This window comes from Camelus ferus, chromosome 7 (assembly GCF_009834535.1).
Source record: "Camelus ferus isolate YT-003-E chromosome 7, BCGSAC_Cfer_1.0, whole genome shotgun sequence".
In the NCBI taxonomy this organism is placed as follows: Eukaryota; Metazoa; Chordata; class Mammalia; order Artiodactyla; family Camelidae; genus Camelus; species Camelus ferus.
In genome coordinates this window covers 17,830,089-17,850,025 of record NC_045702.1, presented here as the reverse complement: position 1 = coordinate 17,850,025, position 19,937 = coordinate 17,830,089, and the positions used below count along the sequence as shown (strand labels likewise).

At 38.9% G+C, this 19,937-nt stretch overlaps 1 protein-coding gene across 8 annotated transcripts; it reads right to left on the bottom strand.

Moving 5' to 3' along the window:
* Positions 1 to 4,421: 4,421 nt before the first annotated feature.
* On the bottom strand, positions 4,422 to 19,904 carry SSBP1 (single stranded DNA binding protein 1). 8 transcript variants are annotated; one of them, XM_032483520.1, is made up of 8 exons: positions 19,642 to 19,843; positions 19,109 to 19,175; positions 17,000 to 17,060; positions 16,214 to 16,354; positions 15,915 to 16,008; positions 14,321 to 14,409; positions 11,248 to 11,321; positions 4,422 to 4,736 (listed from the first exon to the last, which is right to left on the bottom strand). In XM_032483520.1, exons 2-7 carry the CDS (start codon positions 19,130 to 19,132, stop codon positions 11,278 to 11,280), a joined length of 453 nt encoding a protein of 150 aa, XP_032339411.1. In that variant the 5' UTR covers positions 19,133 to 19,175; positions 19,642 to 19,843; the 3' UTR covers positions 4,422 to 4,736; positions 11,248 to 11,277. The 8 variants fall into 8 exon arrangements, with proteins under 8 accessions (XP_032339411.1, XP_014415370.1, XP_032339414.1 ...); XM_014559884.2 differs by having other exon boundaries at positions 4,422 to 4,574; XM_032483523.1 differs by lacking the exons at positions 4,422 to 4,736; positions 19,642 to 19,843 and adding an exon at positions 19,850 to 19,904 and having other exon boundaries at positions 11,170 to 11,321.
* Positions 19,905 to 19,937: the final 33 nt, after the last annotated feature.

Sequence of the window (19,937 nt, the reverse complement as noted above, 5' to 3'; positions counted from 1 at the left end):
AGGCACTGTATTAGGTGCAGAAAATCATGGACTAGTAAGCAAGAGAGACATATCTACAAGCAAATTACATAATGATGTGATCAATGCTAACAGAGACAAAATAAATGTGTTTGCACAGAGAAGGAGCCAAATTTTGCCTACAAGAGTCACAGAACTGAAAGAGGAGATACTATTTGAGACACTTTTTTAAAAAATATATTTTTATTGACAAATAGTCAGTTTACAATGTTGTGTCAATTTCTGGTGTACAGCACAAGGCTTCAGTCATACAGGAACATACATATATTCATTTTCATATTCTTTTTCACAAATTACTATAAGAAATTGAATATAGTTCCCTGTGCTATACAGTATAAACTTGTTTATCTATTTTATGTACATTAGTATCTGCAAACCTTGAACTCCCAATTTATCCCTTCCCACCCCCTTCTCCCCCTGGTAACCATAAGTTTGTTTTCTATGTCTGTGAGTCCATTTCTGTTTTGTAAATAACTTCATTTGTCTTTTTTTTTTTTTTAAGATTCCACATATAAGTGATATTATTTTATTTTGCTTTCTCTTTCTGGCTTACTTCACTTAGAATGACATTCTCCAAGTCCATCCATGTTGCTGCAAATGGCATTATTTTATTCTTTTTTATGGCTGAGTAGTATTCCATTGTATAAATATACCACAGGTTCTTTATCCAGTCATCTGTTGATGGACATTTAGATTGTTTCCACGTCTTGGCTATTACAAATAGTGCTGCTTTGAACACTGAGGTGCATCTATCTTTCTGAATTAAAGTTCTCTCTGGATATATGGCCAGGAGTGGGACTACTGGGTCATACAGTAAATCTATTTTTAGTCTTTTGAGGAATCTCCATACTGTTTTCCATAATGGGTGCACCAAAGGACATTCCCACCAACAGTGTAGGAGGGTTCCCTTCTCTCCACACCCTCTCCAGCATTTATTGTTTGTGGACTTTTGAATGATGTCCATTCTGATTGGTGTGAGGTAATGACCTCATTGTAGTTTTGATTTGCATTTCTCTGATAATTAGCAATATTGAGCATTTTTTCATGTGCTTATTGGCCACTTTTATGTCTTCATTGTAGAGTTGCTTGTTTTTTGAGCAGTACTAGTAGGTCAGGGACAAGATCTCAGATCCCTGTCTTCTTGTATCACACTGCTTCATGGTCTCTGGCTCCTGATGATCCCTATAAAACTCTCAAATCACATGATGCACCTCAAACCAACAGGTGTTTTACTGAGCACCCTCTGGGTCCCATTCTCTGCCTTTGACATTACTTCTTATTTATCTGTGTAACACATTTTATCAAGTAGTGATGTGACACTATGGTAAATTGAAACAACCCTAGAAGACAAGTAACCTAGGATACTTGCATCTTTGTCCTAGCAATGTTTTAAGCTAATTATGTGACATTAGGCAAATTTCTTGATCTTTCTGACTCTCAGGTTGGAAATAAATACAATGAAAAGGTCCCAGAGAGTCAGTGTTAATCAATGCTTTAAGGACCTGGGTTCTGGAATCAGGCCTGGATTCCAATCTGAATGCCACTGTTCATTAGTTATGTGACCTTAGGCAAGTTAATCTCCCTAAACCTCAGTTTGTGCATCTGTAAAACAGGCACAATAATAGTACCTATTTCAGAGTTGTTATAGTTATCAAATAAGACAATGCCTATAAAAATGTAAAATGCAGGAGTGTTTTTTAAATGTTAGCTATTACTGTCATTGACATCAATAAGGTCACTGCCCTATATTTATATAAGTATACATTACTGTATACTTTACCCATACTTAGGATATTTTTTATGGAAACTTCAATTTATTTAATGTAATATTTAATACATATAAAAATACATGCAACATATATGTAAATTATAAAGGAAACAAAATAAGCAGCCATAATTCCACTACCCAACTTGAGAAGCGGAACATCACCATCAGTACCATGGCACCTGTATGCTGCTTCTCTGCCCTATCCCTTGTGCCTTCCCCCAGCTTTCTACAGTAAACTCATCTTGAATTCTGTATTTATCATTCCTTCCTTTTCTGAATAGTTTTATCACATAGGTGTCTATCCATAAAAATACTGTATATTTTTTTGACTTTAACCTTTATAAAAATAACATGGTATACAAACTGCAGTCTGATATGGATACAACATGTTTGTAAGTTACTCCTGTTACAGGATAACTACAATTCATTTATCCAGCTGTGTAATAATCCACTGTGTGAGCATTTATTTATCCATTCTCTGTGGGTGAACCTTGGGGTTGTTTTTGTACTATTAGGTATACTGTTGCTACAGTTTCAGATATTTCTTGGGCCACATGGAGTTCCTTAGAGTGTACCTTAAAGGTAGAATAACTAGGTGAAATTTCAACATTTCAAGTTCATGTCATGCTTTCTCAAAACGGGGTGCCAATTTACACTCCCCCACTAGTAAGTTTCCATTGGTCTACAACATCCCCCTTCACACTCTGATCTATCAAATAGGTTGAAATTTGCTAGCATGGAGGTCTTCAAATGAAAGTTCACTATAGTTTCTGATTTGCATTTCCTTGATTATTGAGGTTGACAACTTTTTCGCATAGTAATGGGTTATTTATATTTCCTTCTCTGTGAAATGCTTGTCTTTGACCACTTCTCTACTAAGCTGTCATTTTTTATTACCTTGTGGGTTTGCATATATTCTAGGTCTTATTCTTCTTGCTTTGTAGGCCTTTACATATTGTAGACTGTATTTCAAGTATCTTCTCTCCCAGTTTGTGACTTTTCATTTTGCTTCCTTTATGGTAACCTTGGTTTAAAAAAAGGTTATTTTTAAGAGTTATATTTATCACTCTTTTCTGTGTTCTTTAAAAAAAAAAAGAAACTTCCATGCCCCTCAAATTATAAACCAATTGTCCTGTATTTTCTCCCGATTTTTTTTAAAGTTTTGCCTTTCACTCTTTAAGTAACCAGGAATTGACTTCTGCATAAGGTATGAGGTAGAGATCCAATTTCATTTTTTTCTATATGGATGACATTTTCATAGCATCATTTATTGAATAATCTATACTTTACCCAGTGATCTACATCATGCCACTTTCATCATGTATCATCTCTGGGTTCTCCATTCTATACCACCGTTCCCTGTTTATTCCTGCATCCACAGTACGCTTCATTTATCACTATAGCTTTACTTTACAAAAAACCAAAACCAAAAACCAAAAACAAAACTGTCTTGCCAACTGGCAGAGCAAGTCTTCAGGAGCATGTTGCCTGTTCTTGGACCTTTGCTCAACAATACATTTTTATGATCAATTTGTTCAGTTGCCCTAAAACACTTCTGGGAACTTTTGTTTTGATCTGTAACAGCAACTTGGAGAGGGTTGACATCTTTACACTTTGAAGCTTTCAATAAATAAACATGGTGTACAAAAGTATTTAAGTCTTCTTTTAATGTATTTCAGTAAGTTTTATGATGTCCTCCATTGGGACCACACATCTGGAGACACCTTTCAACTTCTGATGCTCTTGTACATGGCATCTTTTGAAAATATTTTCTTTGCTGTTGTTTGCAGTTGACTTTTGTACATTCTTAATTATTCATCCATAGATTTTGTATCGTCTATGTGATCACAGCATTTGTAACTTTCTTCCTTTCCAATTTTAATAGTTTTTCTTTCCCTCCCTAAATGTGCTGAAACAACAGAATTAGTTCCTCATAAGGAACACCAGGAAGCTCACCCTCTGCCAGCACTCACAAATAAGAAATCATGTGAGTTCAGTGACACGGTGGCCACTTACAAGCCAGGGACACAGGCCTCACAAGAAACCATGCTGGTACCCTGATCTTCACACTTTCAGCCTCCAGAATGGTGAGAAAATATTTCAGTTACCTAGTATTACCTAACAGTATTTTGTTATAGCAACTCCAATTAAGACATCCAAAAATGCAATAAAAACTATGTTATACTTAGGATCCAGTTATTTTCCTGCAGGGAATCCCCTCACTCCAGATTATCTAGTCTGCCATCCTGCCAAGGGAAGCCTAAGGGCAGTACTTCTGTTCTGAACTTAAATGCTCCTTTATTTTACAGGAGGCTGTTAACGAAGGTCCTCGACAGAGACTTCAAACAAAATTAAACAATATATATTTGATAAGAAAGCATGCTTATATTCACTCTTTTTAAGGTCAGTTGCTATGGTTTTGTGTATGTCATGGTCCAATCCCCTCCCCAAATTTAGAATGAGATATTAAGTTAAAAGCCTGAAGGACTGTGGGGGCAGAGGTGAGACTGCACTTCTCTTTGCAGTGGAAGGTCATGCAAGAGAAAAGGAAGAGTGATGAGTTGATCATGTACGTGGAGTTAAAGGTAAGAATGAATGAATGAGTTAAGGATTAGGTTTAACTGCAAAGCACAAGTAGGTGGCTTAAACCAGGCAGAGGTTTATTTGTGTCTCCAAAAGAGGTCCGGAGGTAGACTATCCAGGACTGGTATCCGGTTCCATGGTCATCACAGATTCCAGCTTCTTCCGTCCTCCACCCTGAAGATCGTCTCATGGTCCAAGATGGCTACTGGAGATTCAGCCATAATGTCCACATTTCAGACAAGAAAAAGCCAGATGAGGGTCTGGAGATGAACACAAGACGAGTCTCCCAACAGAGTTAGCTCATTTAAGAAACTTTCCTGGGAACACCACCAAATGAATTCTGCTATACTCCCCTAGCAACTCTTAACTGCAAAGGAGAATAGGAATGCAGTATTTTAGCTGTGCACACTGTCACCTTCACAAAAACATGGGTTCTGTAAATGTAGAAGGGATAATGGCTAGCGGGTGGTCTATTAACCATGTTTTACGATGCTCCGACATCTTGGGGCCTGGCAGACCCTGGGAAGGACTGCCCCCACCCATCCCCCCAAATATTAGCTAATTCCTAGAAACAGTAAAGGACTTGCCCAAGAGCATGCCTCTGATATGCAAACCAAGCAATCCTGAGTTCACACCCCTCATTAGCCTCCTTTCATCAGGCTCCTGCAGGATACTAGTCCTCTGCCTGAAATCACCCCAGCACCAGAGCACCTGACAACTCAGAACCACCCCTACTACCCACTGCTGCTGAAAAGTATTCAGACTGTTTAATCCTATATTTGTTCAGCTTTCCTGTCCTGTCTTATCTGTTCTTTCCCCACAAAAACAACAAAAGCTCTGACCCACTTTTCTCTCATTCCTCCTGACCCACCCTGGTGCCTGCCCGTGTAAAGAACTGTAAGTGATAAACTCTTCTTTCAGAGGCAGTCATCATACCGCATCTGATTAAAACAAATCCCAGGGACATCGTGAAACAGGTAGGCAACTGGACATGTTTCCCACAGTAAGGTATTCCACAACAGGAAGCTGGAATCCTGGCAACACCGGGAAGTTATCTCACAAAAATCTGCTTACAATGTGTTTGGCAGAAGAAAAAGAAGTCACTCTTGCCTCAACTTCTCTTCTGAGCTCCAGACTCATTAACCTCCACCCTCCCAAACAGAAGCTAGAAAGTCTACAATTCAACTATTTTCAAAACTAAACTCATTATCTTCCCTCTTCTCACATCTGCTGCCACAGCCATGTTGATGGGCTTCAGAAATAAGGTAGCACCACCTGCGCAGCTGCCAGCAGGGGCTTCGAAATCAGCTTCTCACTGCCTCTCCTCTTACCAACCCCCGTTCTGCCACCACCAGACCCTGGACAGGAGCCATGTGTTCTCAGCCTCTCCCGCCCAGAGCCCAGCACAAGCTCCAGCACGTAACTGGTACACAACGAATGAACCAATGTGAACCCTAAACACCCCTCATGTCACCTCCCACCCCCACATCACCAACCTTTCTAGGCTTACTCAGTAGCTTCTTAACTAACTCTGGGCTCTCCCCCTTCTAACCACCTGTCCTCACTGATCTTTCTAAAGCACAATTCTGATGAGATGTCCCTGTTTAAAACCTTCCATAGCTCCCCACTGCCCAAGTCCTCTGCAAGCCTTCAATGCCCTTTCTGCTCTAGTCTCAAACCACTTTTCACATCTTATCTCTGATTGCTTCATATACTTTTAAGTTTCTGGACCTTTGTTCACCTGTTTCCTCTGCTAACCTTACTATCCCCTTCTGTGCCCCACAGGACTTCGTTTCTACCATCACCAGTGTTCCTCACACCACATCATGCTTGACTACACAGGCTCCTGATTATATCTTCCCCGCCCAACCGCGACCCTACATTTCGAGTTCCTTCAGTGCAGGAGTCCTGCTATATTCACCCCTCTAGCCAGGCTGTGCGGGTGCATGGCATACAACAGGTGCTCAAGTGACTTCTGAGTTTAAAAAGATGCCCCGGTTAATTATAAACAGCCACAGAAGATTAACAACAAACCAAAAAGACACACCCAAAGTGAAATAGGTGCTCAGCAATCCACAGAGATTTATAAAACAACAGCAAAAAGGTGAAGTACAATTAACTAAAATTAGTGTGTCCTCCTAAGTACCCTGTGATGACTGAAAGCCTGATGCACCTTGCTCAAAATAACTGCAAAACCAGTTACCAGCAGCCAGTATGTCCTGACGCTCGGTTCAGTTACTGTATGCCAAGTAGTTACACGTGTTATTTATTGTGTTCCCCACAGCAGGCCTATAACAGCAGGACTATTATCATCCTTGTTTTAGTCACAGGAAAACAAAACAACAAAAATCCAAGGCAGGAAAAGTTAAGAAACTTACCAGGGTTCACCCAGCTGGTGAGTGAAGCAGAGGTTCAAACGCAGGCTTTCTAACTGCACAGCCTTAATGGAACTATTATGATAGACCACCTTTGATTTCAAATGACAGGTGTAGCAGAAAAACTAAAAAAAGGTCAAGATATAAATCTATATAGACAAACAGGACCCTGGGGTCCAATGCGTGGCAGAGAGCTAATGAAGAGCAAAGAGACAAAAAGAAAAATTTCAAAATTGTAGATGCATGATTCTGACAGCCGAAAAAGTGAGCTACACACCATCCTATCAGACTATGGGACTAGCACAGGGGCAGAGTATAGTCATTTTGAGATGGGGCTTCAATGCTGTTGACACCTGTCAAAAGCCTTTCTCTCTAAAAACTGAGCCTGACAAATTCTTGAATAATCCATTTCAATATCAATCTCAGTAGAAAGCAAAACACTGTAGTAGGAAACAATGAAAGGAGCAGACACTCTGAACTTATTTTAACCAGTAAAGAGACACTGCTTGATAAAAAGGAAGAGAAATATGTAAAGATAACCTGGTAGAGAAATTAACTGTGACTTATTTTCCTATGGGATCATGAGACTGAGAATCAGAAAGAATAAAGAGATAGAGGTATTTCTGGCTCACTCACAATTCTACCCCCAACCAAAACCTATTATGTATTAAACTCCTGGTGTGATTCAGGTGCACCTTGCCTGGGGCCCTGGTCAGAAGTCAGCACTGGGGGTCCTGGTTATGTACAGCCAATGGGGCAGCGGGAAGCAGGCAGCGAGCAGGAAGCAAAATGCACACTTCACACACCCAAGCTCAAACCCAGGTGTGCCTCTGAAAGGCTGTGTGACTCTGACATGTTTCTTAAACTCTCAGTTTTAGGTTTCCTCACCTGTAAAGTGGAGACACTGCTACCTTCTTTTTAGGGTAACAGTTAAATGAGACAATGATAAAAAGCCCTTAGCTCAGGGCCTGGCAGGCAGTAAGCACACAATGTCACCCACTAACAGAATGACTGTTACCTTGTAAGGTATTTCCCCATAACTCACTAACCTTGGGATTACCCCCTCATTTTCTACAGTGATTTGCTTGCTGTTACTCCCACCAATCTCAGGGCGTATAATGCAATCCCTGACAGCAAAATAAGTGGTCCTGCCCTTGATCTCATGTCAATGTTTCAGTGGGATCCAACTGAACAACAAGCATTTATGAAACCCTAAAATGTCACTGTGCTAGGCTGAGCTGGAAAAGGACAACCCTGCCTTCAAGAGCTGCGTGGTATCTTCTGGGAACAAAGAGAAACTACCATTAATTCCCCCTAAATGAGCTGCAAAGGTTAGGCTGTAACTCAGTTGGCAATGGCAAGTAGTCCCCAAAACAGTCACAGAAACAGGTCTTTGGTGTTTTGGGACGTCTCTGGATTAATCAGTTACGTGATTTTTAAGAAATGGATGACTCTTTGAGCGCTATACTCGCAGTAAACAGTGGATTTCACAAGTGGGTTGGTCTTTAAACTCAACTGCTCTGGGTGTGTACCAGAGAAAAAGGAGATCAGTGAAGCATCTAAGCATGAGATGAAGACACAGGTGACGGGGAAAACACACGAAAGGTCTTGCTCACCTCTAGTACGTGAAGCAGTGCTAGCTGAAGGTGAATGAACAGAACAAGCCTTGCTTGGAAATAATGGAAAGTTTTTTCCCCCAAAATGTAAACAGCTTTATTTACTTTTTCTTATTATAAAACACATGCTCAATGCTTTAAAAATATATATATACAAAAGTGTAAAGAAATAAAGAAAATCACACATAATCTCCCCCATTCAGAGAGCATCACAACATTTTGACTTTTCTCCCTCCAGACTTTTCTAAGAATATACTTATGTCAATACTTCTTTTTCAAAAATGGGGTGACACCACACATGCTGTTTGATACTTCTTCTCCCACATTTTGCTGTATCCTACTTATCTTTCTATTTAACACAGCATCCCAAAACCAAAGCCACAGAGCAGTTTTCTGCAGGTACATTCCCTGATAAGTAACAACATGAAGAAGGAAATGCAGGACACAAAACTTGGACTAGAAGACCCCTCGGTCTGTTACTGCTGTCAGATCCCACACGTCTACTCTGAGACCAGCCTGGGAACAGGAGAAACTCTCAGCAGACGGGGCTGCCTAGGTGGGCAGGGCAGAGCTTCCGCTCCCACGGCCTGCCTGGTGGTGGACCTGGGGTCTGCACTGTCACACGATGCTGAAGCCTCAGCACTGAACGCCTGACTCCAAACACTCTGCTGTCTCAGCCTCAGGACATTCCAAGCCTTCTCCAGCTGACAGGGATGTTACAGGACACACTTTTCTGCCCCTGAGGCCAGGGCTCAGAATCACTTTGGGTTTGTCAGTAAGCTATTTTTTTGTTCATCATATCACGTTCCCAAAGCATAAAACTTTCAAGGAGTATAAAGGTAGCTTTGTTGAGGAAATAAATTAAAAACTGCCCAAAAGATAAATTTTATCTACTCTACAATTTTGCTTTAGGAATGTAGCATAAATGAGTAAGGATTATATTACCAGACAGTTTTAATGTGTGAACTCAGAAAGCAGAGTTAATATGCTAATTAATGATCCCAGCTTCAGGGTAAAAAAAAGATGGCTGTAAAAATTAACTAAAATTGAAATTTAAAAATAAATAAATGAAGATGGCTGATACGAGAAAATGGCAATTAAATTTCTACTGTTCCTGGGCGAAGTCAGGGGTCCACAACATAGCATGTGAATTCTGAACCTGTTCGAGTCCAGCTCGATCTAAGCTGCAGTTAGCACCAGTCTCAGGCAGAGGGGAGAGGACATGAAGCCCAGGGTGCAACCAGGCTGGACCAGAGGCAAAGCTGAAGCTCGAGTGGCCCAGACAGAACAGCAACCAATACAACCTGAACTGGACAACCAGCCCGGCAGCAGCCAGCCGCTGAAAAGCTGCAGCAAACTAGCACGCAGATCTGTGAGGGGCTGATGCAAACTTCAAACTGAGTTACTTTACGTAATTTTTATTAGTAAATTACTAGTTCTCCGTAATGTCCAGAATCTTAAAATAAAGATAACTGTGTGTACACAATATATACATCAAGAGACCATGTAGAAAAACAGAAACCACCTAAATGTCCATCGACAGATGACTGGATAAAGAAGCTGTGGCATATTTATACAATGGAATACTACTCAGCCATAAAAAAGAATAAAATAATGCCATTTGCAGCAACATGGATGGACTTGGAGAATGTCATTTTAAGTGAAGTAAGCCAGAAAAAGAAAGAAAAATACCATATGATATCACTTATATGTGGAATCTAAAAAACAACAACAAAAAAACGAAGTTATTTACAAAACAGAAACAGACTCACAGACATAGCAAACTTACGGTTACTTGGGGGAGAAGGGGGTGGGAAGGGATAGATTGGGAGTTCTAGATTTACAGATACTGACTAATGTACATAAAATAGATAAACAACAAGTTTATACTGTATAGCACAGGGAACTATATTCAGTATCTAGTAGTAATTTATGGTGAAAAAGAATTTGAAAACAAATATATGTATGTTCCTATATGACTGAAGTATTGTGCTATATGCCAGAAATTGACACAATATCGTAAACTGACTATACTTCAATTAAAAAAAACAAAGAGAGACCATGTAGAAAAATAAAAAGAAAGTTTCACACCCGAGGTTCTAGGGAAACAAGAGTCAGAGGTTATTCAGGGGACCCCCTGAGTTCTGGGTGAGACTAAACAGGTAGAGAGAATGGGGGTTTAGAAAGACAGAAAACAGTGAAGCCAGAGCCCTGAGTCAGCCCCTGAGATGAGCTATTTCATCCCTAGTTACCCTGTAAGTCTGTACTGCTAGAGAACTCTAGTTCATATACGATGCTAGTGAAATTGTCCAAAAATAGTCCTGAAGCTATCTAGGTTAGATACTAACCACTGTTCAGCAATGCCCTTTAATTTGGGCTAAAGCTTAATATCCCACTAGGATCATTCGTGTGTCGACATTTATTGCCTATTCTGTGCCAAGCACTGGTTAAGACGCAGGTATACAAAGAAGATGCAATCCTTGTCTCACAGTCTAAGAGTCTAAGGCAAGATAAGGAAATCAGTATTTATGACCGTGGCCTAAACGTCTGACATATAATGATGCTCAATAAATACCGAGTGGCTGGGTCAATACTACAATAGAAGTGTGCACAAAAACAACGGGTCTTCCCAAAGGACATTCATCCCTTTGCCACAACATGGATGAACCTGAAGGTTCACTAGTTTGCACACCTGTACACAGAAACCATCCCTTGAAGAATAAACAACTACTGAACACCATCACACACAGGCGCTACCAGGTTTATGACACTAAAAGGGGAGGAGGAGCGACAGGCAAGATATTATCACTCTTTTTATAGAAAGAATACTTTAATTTGTGTCCTTAGAAAGTATAAAGACTATCATGATTTGGAAATGAGACTGTACCAAACAATGGCCAAAGAAGAATCGTCCGTTCTACTCCTTCTCTTTTGTCTGGTCACTCAGAAATATAATGTTATCTGTAAAGAAGCCAAAGTATAAATGTTATTTTCAGAACTCTTCCTCCATCTCACGTCATCACTCCCTTCTACCACAGACACATTTTAGTGCTATTCACTGAAACGATTTTAGACAAATTCTCAAAGTATCACTTTCTTGCCGTGTTGCTTGCTACTCTTGAGAGGTTATGTACAGTAGGCATAACCAAGCTCCAAGTTGAGCTTCGACTGTTTATCAACAACTCAGACCTTGGGGAGAAGAGATGGGATATTTCGTATCTTTCCCCCAAAACAGTTAAAGTCTTCTCAGCAATAACTTCTTACAAAAGAGCTAGTCACAAATTGTGAGGCCTGCAATGCTCAGATGCCACTAAACCAGGGAGCACATCCTCACACAGAAGAGGATCAAGGCATCGCATTCCACACGGAGGATGGAAGAAGGGCAGGGCAGGGCTCACCACACGGCCCTGTTGGCAAAGATAGATTTACTTATGTTTTTAAGTCTAAACACTCATATAGAACACATTTTTTTTTAACTAAAAGATTTTTTTTGTTTTGTTTATTTTTATTTAGTATTTTGGTGGGGGGAGGTAATTAGGTTTGTTTGTTTGTTTGTTTGTTTGTTTATTTATTTTTTTAGAAGAGGCACTGGGGATTGAACCCAGGACCTCAGTGCATGCTAAGCACACACTCTACTGCTTGAGCTATACCTTCCCCCCATATAGAACACATTTTATTTTTAAATTTCAAAATAGAATGAGTTTTATATATTCTTCCTTAGGAAAATTTTTACTAATCAGTATTACAGAGAAAACATTTTTATCCAAGAACATCAGGCAATGCTCTTAAAATGTTGTCCAGAAAGAGTTAGTCTCGGACAAGCAAAGGCAAAGAAATGGCACCTCCCACGTAACACTGAAAGATCTAGTTTCATGTCACTTCAGTATTATTCAAAAAGTGGTTATTATACAATGATGGAATATTTATTCATGACTATAGTCCTCTAAAACTAGAATATTTTGGTACAGAATGGTTATTTCAGGAGATACTATCAGTATTAACAACACTGTAAAAAGGCAAGAGTGCCATCCACTGGTGGTTATTTTTAAGTTACAGACATTATCCCTAGGAGACAAAATGTGGCCTATAAAACAGATCAGCCAAATTAAACTCTACTGCTTTCAATTCCAATGTCACTAAAGACCCATTCGATTTTACTAATAGCCATAAACCTATGTTAATTGTTTAATCATCCATGCTCATGAATACTGGTGACAAGGAAAAAAAAAGACAGATAATTTGAAATGTTTCTATTTGGCTTGGTTTATAACAATTTGCACAATCCAAAGTCTGCCCACCTATTAGATTTAGACTGGAATATGAATGTGTTAAATGCTTCATTAAAACATGATCAATAGAGATTTTAAAATGTCAATTATTTTATTTGAAAGCTTGGTCTTCTACTGCTGAAATCACTGGTGTAGTTCTATACCATTTATAGGTCTGGAAAAACATTTCTAAACAGGTAGACACCTCTGCAGACATGTCCCAAGGAAGAACAGAGCAGGCAAGCAGTGACTTACAGTCAAGAAACTCATGACTTCTGAAAGCAAATTGGTCAGAAGGAACCTCACCTAAGGTCTAATACTGAGGGTAGAAGACACCTATGTTGATTTTCAAAATTAATACACTTTCATCAAAGAAAGCATAAAAAATAATTATTATTTATAACAAATTACAATTTATCAGTAAGCTGACACTTTCCATAATAAAAAAATTAATTTTTAATTGATATCTAATGTTGGTATATCTCAGAAGTTCATAAATATTGAGACATTACTATAATAAAATCTTTCATTCCCATCGACTTATTTATCAAAACAAGGTTTCTCAGTGTTTACATCCATAAAAAAACAAGAAAACAGAATGAATGCTTACAAACTGTCTTACTTTAGCAATTTACCCAAAAGGTAAAAAATGCATCATCCATCTAATTAAAAGATGCATTTTCAATAAAATTTTAGTTTGTATATCTATACATTAAAGTTGTTTTGGTCAATTATGTCTAAAAACAACTGGGTAATAGGGTAATAGTAACTCAATCAAGAAGAAACACCATTTACAGCCTTACTGTCACAAAGTTTTAAAAAATACTTTAAAATGTCTATACATCTATTTTTGTTACCTATAATAGAATTAATAACAAAAGAGTCTTCACTACACAGTATATTATATTAAATAAACTTCTGAGGAAAAAATGGAATTGAAAAACAAGCGCAGCATAAAGGGAATAACGTAAATTTCCAAATGTTGAAGAGTTTGTTCAGGTATTTTTTTTTAATGATAATGGATATCAAATACCACAGTATTTAGATCCATTAATATATTTAAGAGTAACAATTTTATATTGAAAATAATTTTTAATGTCAACTCAAACAAGTCCAAAGGGGTATACTGTTTTCAAAATTCTTATAGAACTTTCAGAAAAGTTTGAAAGCTGCTTTAGAGGACATCTTCTTAACCTCCTTTAAGCTTTGTGTGTCCATCTTTCCTATGTTGTTTCATATTTTGTTTCATGAGAATAGGAATTTGTTCTCATCACGTTAAGTACCAAACAGGCTGTGAATACACCTGCACAAATGTCTCATGCCCTCACGTTAGCGTGGCTCTGCCTGGCACATGCTTCTCCCTGTTTAGACGATGCCCTTCAAAGGCACGAGAGTAAAGGTCTTCTAACTCCAATAAGAAATACTGGCATAAACAGTTCAATTTATAACTCTAAATAAAGTTACTTGAGAACTAAAACCGTGAGCCCAGAGATAATTTTCTAAAGGAAGAGGTAAATGTAGAAACTTGTCACGAGCCCACAAACCACACTCAGAATTCTCCTGGTGAGCGGCCTTACAATCTCACTAGCATCAGTACTCACAGCCTCAGGTGAAGTTACTTATAACACAGCCAAGCTTTTAAAGAAGGAAAGGAGGAAAGAAAAAAACAATAGCTACTATCACAAGTCTCACCGGCTATAATTGTTGTTGCTTGTCGCCTCACGTTATTTTTATCCGTATATTCACCATAGTCTACCTTCCCTTCCACATAAATTCGAGACCTGAAATAAAGAAAATTTACAGGTTTTAGTCTGAGATTCTAATATGCTTTACAGGAGAGAGTTCAGTCAGAGAGGGTAATGAGTATACACTAAGGATGAAATAGATAATCATACATAACCTCATTTTTTCTACCACTTCTCAAAGTTCAGAATTAAGAGCACTGAAATAGAATGTACACAGACTTGGCATATTTAGGAAAAAGGGACAATGTTTTCATCCTTGAGCTTATGGAAGTTTAAAAAAAAAAAAGAAATTTTTCAAAATCTTAAGGAAGAAGAAGAAAAAAAAGGCAACCTTAACACCATGAAAATGAAGAGCAAACCGGTGGCATCCTTTAAGTCTCCATGACTGATTTCCAACGTGTCATTTTCCTTCACCTGTGATTTTGGATTCTCTGATTTGTTGATTTTCACTTATTTTTCAATTCTTTTCCACAGTGAAGTTCATTAACTTACTCGCAAAGGACTTAGATTATTAAAATTCAAAACACAAGTTTTCAGCTTATTATTTCACTCAGAGTTAATTACTAAGACTCCTTCTGCACTGTCTAGAAGGCTGAACTAGAAGACAGCCATAACTCTGATTTTAAAGGGTAGAAAATGACAGTAGTATCAATTTTCAGAGTCTAACACCACTAAAAATGTACAATATAGAAAGTACAGAAAACTGGTAAAATGGGTGCCAAAGGGAACACATATACAAATTCAACAATCAGTAGGTGCAATTGTATATAGACAGTGTTCTTGAGATTTCCTCTATGTGTTCATACATCCATAATATGCCCATATTATACACACATATATAAACCCCAGTGCAGGTACACATGAAGAAAAAGAATGCAGTTATTGAAAAAAACAGAAATTTTAGTTAGTGCTGAATTATTTTTTATAAAATGTTTTATTTCTATAAAACAAATGCATTTCTAAATATACTAACTGTAAGTATAACTGCTGTTAAATACACCCTCTTGTTCTGTGGGTCTGGGATAGACACTTTTTACACGATCAATCCAAGCACTCCAAAAGGGACCTACTAAGCCTATACAAAATTATGAAATATAAAATAACTGCTGTGAATACTATCATAATGCCTCACCGTGTCAGGCTGCAGACATTCCAGATCCTCTGTGAGGACACCATGTGGGTGCCAGGAGGGAAGACGCCTGCCATCGGGACCCCTGCCCTGGCCAGGGTGGGAACTCCTAAAAGCGCTGCTGTACCTGCTCACATGGCACTTAGTACACTCTTATCTCATCGGCTTCTACTTAAGTACGTATCTTATTTGCCCTAAATTGTAAGTTCTTAAAAGGCTAAACCATGTTAAAACCTTTAAATCAGTCACATACGGCAATGAGCTACACATGTAGTATTAGGTACTGAATAAATACCTCTTGAGTTAATAGGGAGTAATTAGTGGTACGATGTAAAGGAGTTACACATTCCATGAAAACACCTGTCACCAGTTTTTTAAACCAATCTGTAAGATCCTTCCTTTCTCAACTTACCCCTTTTTCACATACTGATAAGCCACATCTCTGAGGCCTGGTCGGAATACTGAAATTCTGTGCCATGTTGTCTTCTGACTGACATCACCTAAATCTCAAAGAACAGGAAACATGGTTACAAAGGCAAAAGACAAATGCAAACGACATGTCCAGTAAAACCAGTGCCACAATTTCCAAGAGAACAAAACAGAATTAGAGAAGAGCCTTTCTAAAAGCAGCTTATCTCTAATTACATAATTGATAATAAATAATACTTATTTATTGTGGATGAAATTAAAACTCCAGTCTTTTATACTCACCCACTTGGTATGTTTCATTTTCCCCTGACCGCCACATCTCATTCGTTGCTAGAGAAAATATCGTGACTGGGTTTTTTCCTTCCACCTGTCTCATGACTGGGTCCTGACCTACTCGACCAAGTAACTGCACACGATTCAGAGCTGAAACGCAATGTGTGGATAAAGTCAGAGAGAGAGAAACATCCGGGAGAGGAACAGCTACAAACGCTATTCCAACTTCGATCTCAGCATGAAGCAAAACCCAAGTTCTAGAAGGTCAGGAAATAAGTTGAAAGGGTGAATAAAGGGTGGCTGGGAGGGAGGAAAGAGGGCTGGCAAGAAAGGAGAAGAAATTCATAGAGGAAGTAGCTCCACAAAATAAATATTAAGCTCTTTTATCATAAATTCTTCTTTAAAATACCTTAAAAAATTTTTAGCTGACTGTATGGTTAAAAGAACAAATCTGAGATCTGAAAATCTTTATAAATACAAGTATTTTTCTGAAACAGCAGCTTTCACAAACATTCACTACTTTAGCCAAATAGCACATAACCTTGGAAGACCTAGATAACCAAACAGAACTCAAGGAAATTCTTTGGCAGGAAACAGACAACTGACTGATGAGGGAAGAAGGGCCTGATTCATATAAGGCTCCTGCAGCCTAACAGGGCAAGACCAAGATCAGAGAGGCAAATATGAGCCCAAAGCACGATGATTGACAGTGTACCCCTTCTGCAGCACATTGCAGAACATTAGCACATTGCTATAAATAATACGCTTTAAACTTGGAAATCAGCTACTACTTACATCTTTCAAGAATCAAACTGCTAGCTGTTTCAGACTCGTGTCTTATGCATTGATGAAGTACCTGAAGTGGAACAAATGAGTAAAATGGCTTTAATTTTGGGAGAAAGGCAAATGCAAACAGAAGGTCCATTCACATCTTGTCACCATCCGGTCAGCAGCTCCTATAGCATACATCTACAGAAGATGAGAACCTGGCCCATCACAATGCCCGAAGGACCCCGCCAACCCTTAAGGGCAGCCTCCTGCAGAAGCCCACAGGTCCAAAGGAAGGACTAGAGAGTATTCCCAAGAGAGTTAGTTTACAGTCCTCTCCAGTTTCTTTCATGGCAGTCCTCCTGACTATGGTGCTTCCGTGTCCGCAGCCAAAAGGTAACATCAAATACATGCTGGAAAAATATTCATGCTTTCCATACACCAAAGAAAAAAGTCTATGCTAAATAAATATGGTTCTTTGATAAAGTACAAAGATATGACTGTCCAAATCAGCTTGTCAGAGAAAGGTAGTCACTAGACAGTAATAACAGATATTACTGAATGCCAGCTAAGTGCTTTACTTCTTATTAATTAATCCTCAGAATAAATCTATAAACTATGTAAAATTATCCCCACTTCATACATGGGAAAAATAAAGTTCAGAGAGATAAAGTAACTTCCTCAAAATGGCACAGGAAATAAATGGCAAGTATGCCTAGAACCCAGGACCATCTAACACCAAAGTGGCTGCCTCTCCCACTTCCCTCTGCTGCCCCTTAAAGACATACTGCTACCACCAAGACGTGAGCACACATCACTGGGAACATCACGAGGCTCAGAGCTCAGAGAACTAACCATTACATCAGAGAAGTATGTGTCAAGAGGTAGCACTGTTAATATAAAGTAGGCATCTACCAATTAAAAGAATACCCATTCTAGGAGTACTTTTGGCTATGGAATCCTATCATGTTTCGGGGCAGAGGGTGTGTAAGAAAATAAAAATGTGAGTTACAATATGTTAAAGAATCAAAACTGCTAATTACTACTTGTGTCATGATTCTAGAAATGTATTGATCTGAGTGCTCAGATGAGCCAGAGCTCGTAAGTTTCACAGAATAATTTGTCTCATCGCAGGCACACAAAATCAAGACCTCATGGAGGAGAAATAAGGAAAGAATTATGAAACTGAGATTATTTTTTAAATTAAAGTTTTAACTTTTATATCTGGTTTTAAAGATAACTTAACACTGTAGTATTGTGTATTAATACAGAAGTAACTTTACCATGTTTTACATTTCAACATGTTAAAAATATATATGTATATATATTTTAAAGTACACATAGGTTAAAGTAGGGATCAAAGAATACAGGCTAAATTCTACAGCAGAGTGGTGGAGATGAGAACAGCTTTCACAGAAGAATTGATTCTTCTTTATTCTTAACAGGATAAGGAGTAAGAGAGGTATTATAAAGGAGACTCTACAGAACTTGGTGCCCAAGTGTGGTGAGGAAAAAGGGGTCTAGGCCAACTCAAGGCTGGCTGGAGTGACTGAAGAGATTAAGTAAGGAGTCAAACTGGGTGAAATGAGAAGGAATTTGGGACATAGTAAATTTGTGGTGATGTTGAGACTTCACCTGCTCTCCTCAGATTTGGGAAACGGTGGAGGGTGGGGGAGGTAGGTTGACAAACCTAGGAAGTAGGTGGTCAGAAAAGGAACCACATGCCTTATTTTTAAAATGCTGGAACAGTGACTCTCATAGTCTTTAGATTAATAAAGACTTCAAATGCTTTCTTGCTGATATAAATCCAAGTGACACATGTTAGAGAACGGAATGACTCCCTGTGCTGTACACCAGACCACTGACACACTGTAACTGACTATACTTCAATTAAAAAGTTTAAAAACTTAAAGAATAAAAAGTAATGACTCCCACCATATTCATTAACAAACTATAAAAGTTTCGTTTTGTTTTAGTTAACATTATGTATACAAGCAAAATCTGTTTCCAATCCTCCATATCAAATAACACGGGTGGGCTCAAACGTTCTTTGCCTCAGCAAGCAAAAGCCTAAAGAAATTTGATCACTATGGCTAGTAATAATACACCGCAAAACTAACATGGAAAAATGATTACCTGTAATACAGGTCTTCGAAACATGGCTTCTATATTCTTTTCTTACAATCTAATCTTTGGTCTTTCCCTGAAAAAAAAAGAGATAAATTAAATCCTGTAGCAAGAGCACAAATTCACTAAATCATAAATTCTTAACTGCACTCATGACGTCTATGCAATGCACCTTGCGACCGTATCAACATCCCTACACATTTAATGAAGATTTCCTCCCCTTCCCAAAAAAGTCCTCGCACCTGTCTTTTTATTCCCCTTAACTTCCTCTTCCTCCAACCCATTCTGATTCTATTCCAATTTCCACTCCATTGTCTTTTCAAATTTCATTAAAATGCAAATCCCCCTTGAGCGAAAATTTTTGCCTAATTTATTCACTGTTACATCCAATACTCTTAAAACAGTTCCTAAGACATAGTAACGGCTCAGTAAATATTAGAATGTTATCAAGGACTTGTATCTGAAACGTGCTGTTGCAAAAATTACTGCCTTCCATCCCCGTTAGCAAGGACCTAGAAGATCCCTGGGCTTCTCCACCTCACCGCCGAGAGGTGCGGGCGCCCTTTCTCAAAGGTGACGCTCACGACCAACAACGGAAAGCGCCTGGAAGGTGGGGTGGAATCGCGGAGTCCTCAGCGCGAGTAAGAAGAAAAAAGCCAGACACGACACAGTACCACCTCCCGACCCACGCAGGGCCGTACGCACACCGAACACAACACTAGCGCCTTCCGCGCGCCCTCCCTCCCGGACCTGACGCTCGGGCCCGGACAGCCTCCAGGTAGGAATCACTTCCGGGAGCAACCGGGACTCAAGGCTCGCGAGAGGAAGGAGGCAACGG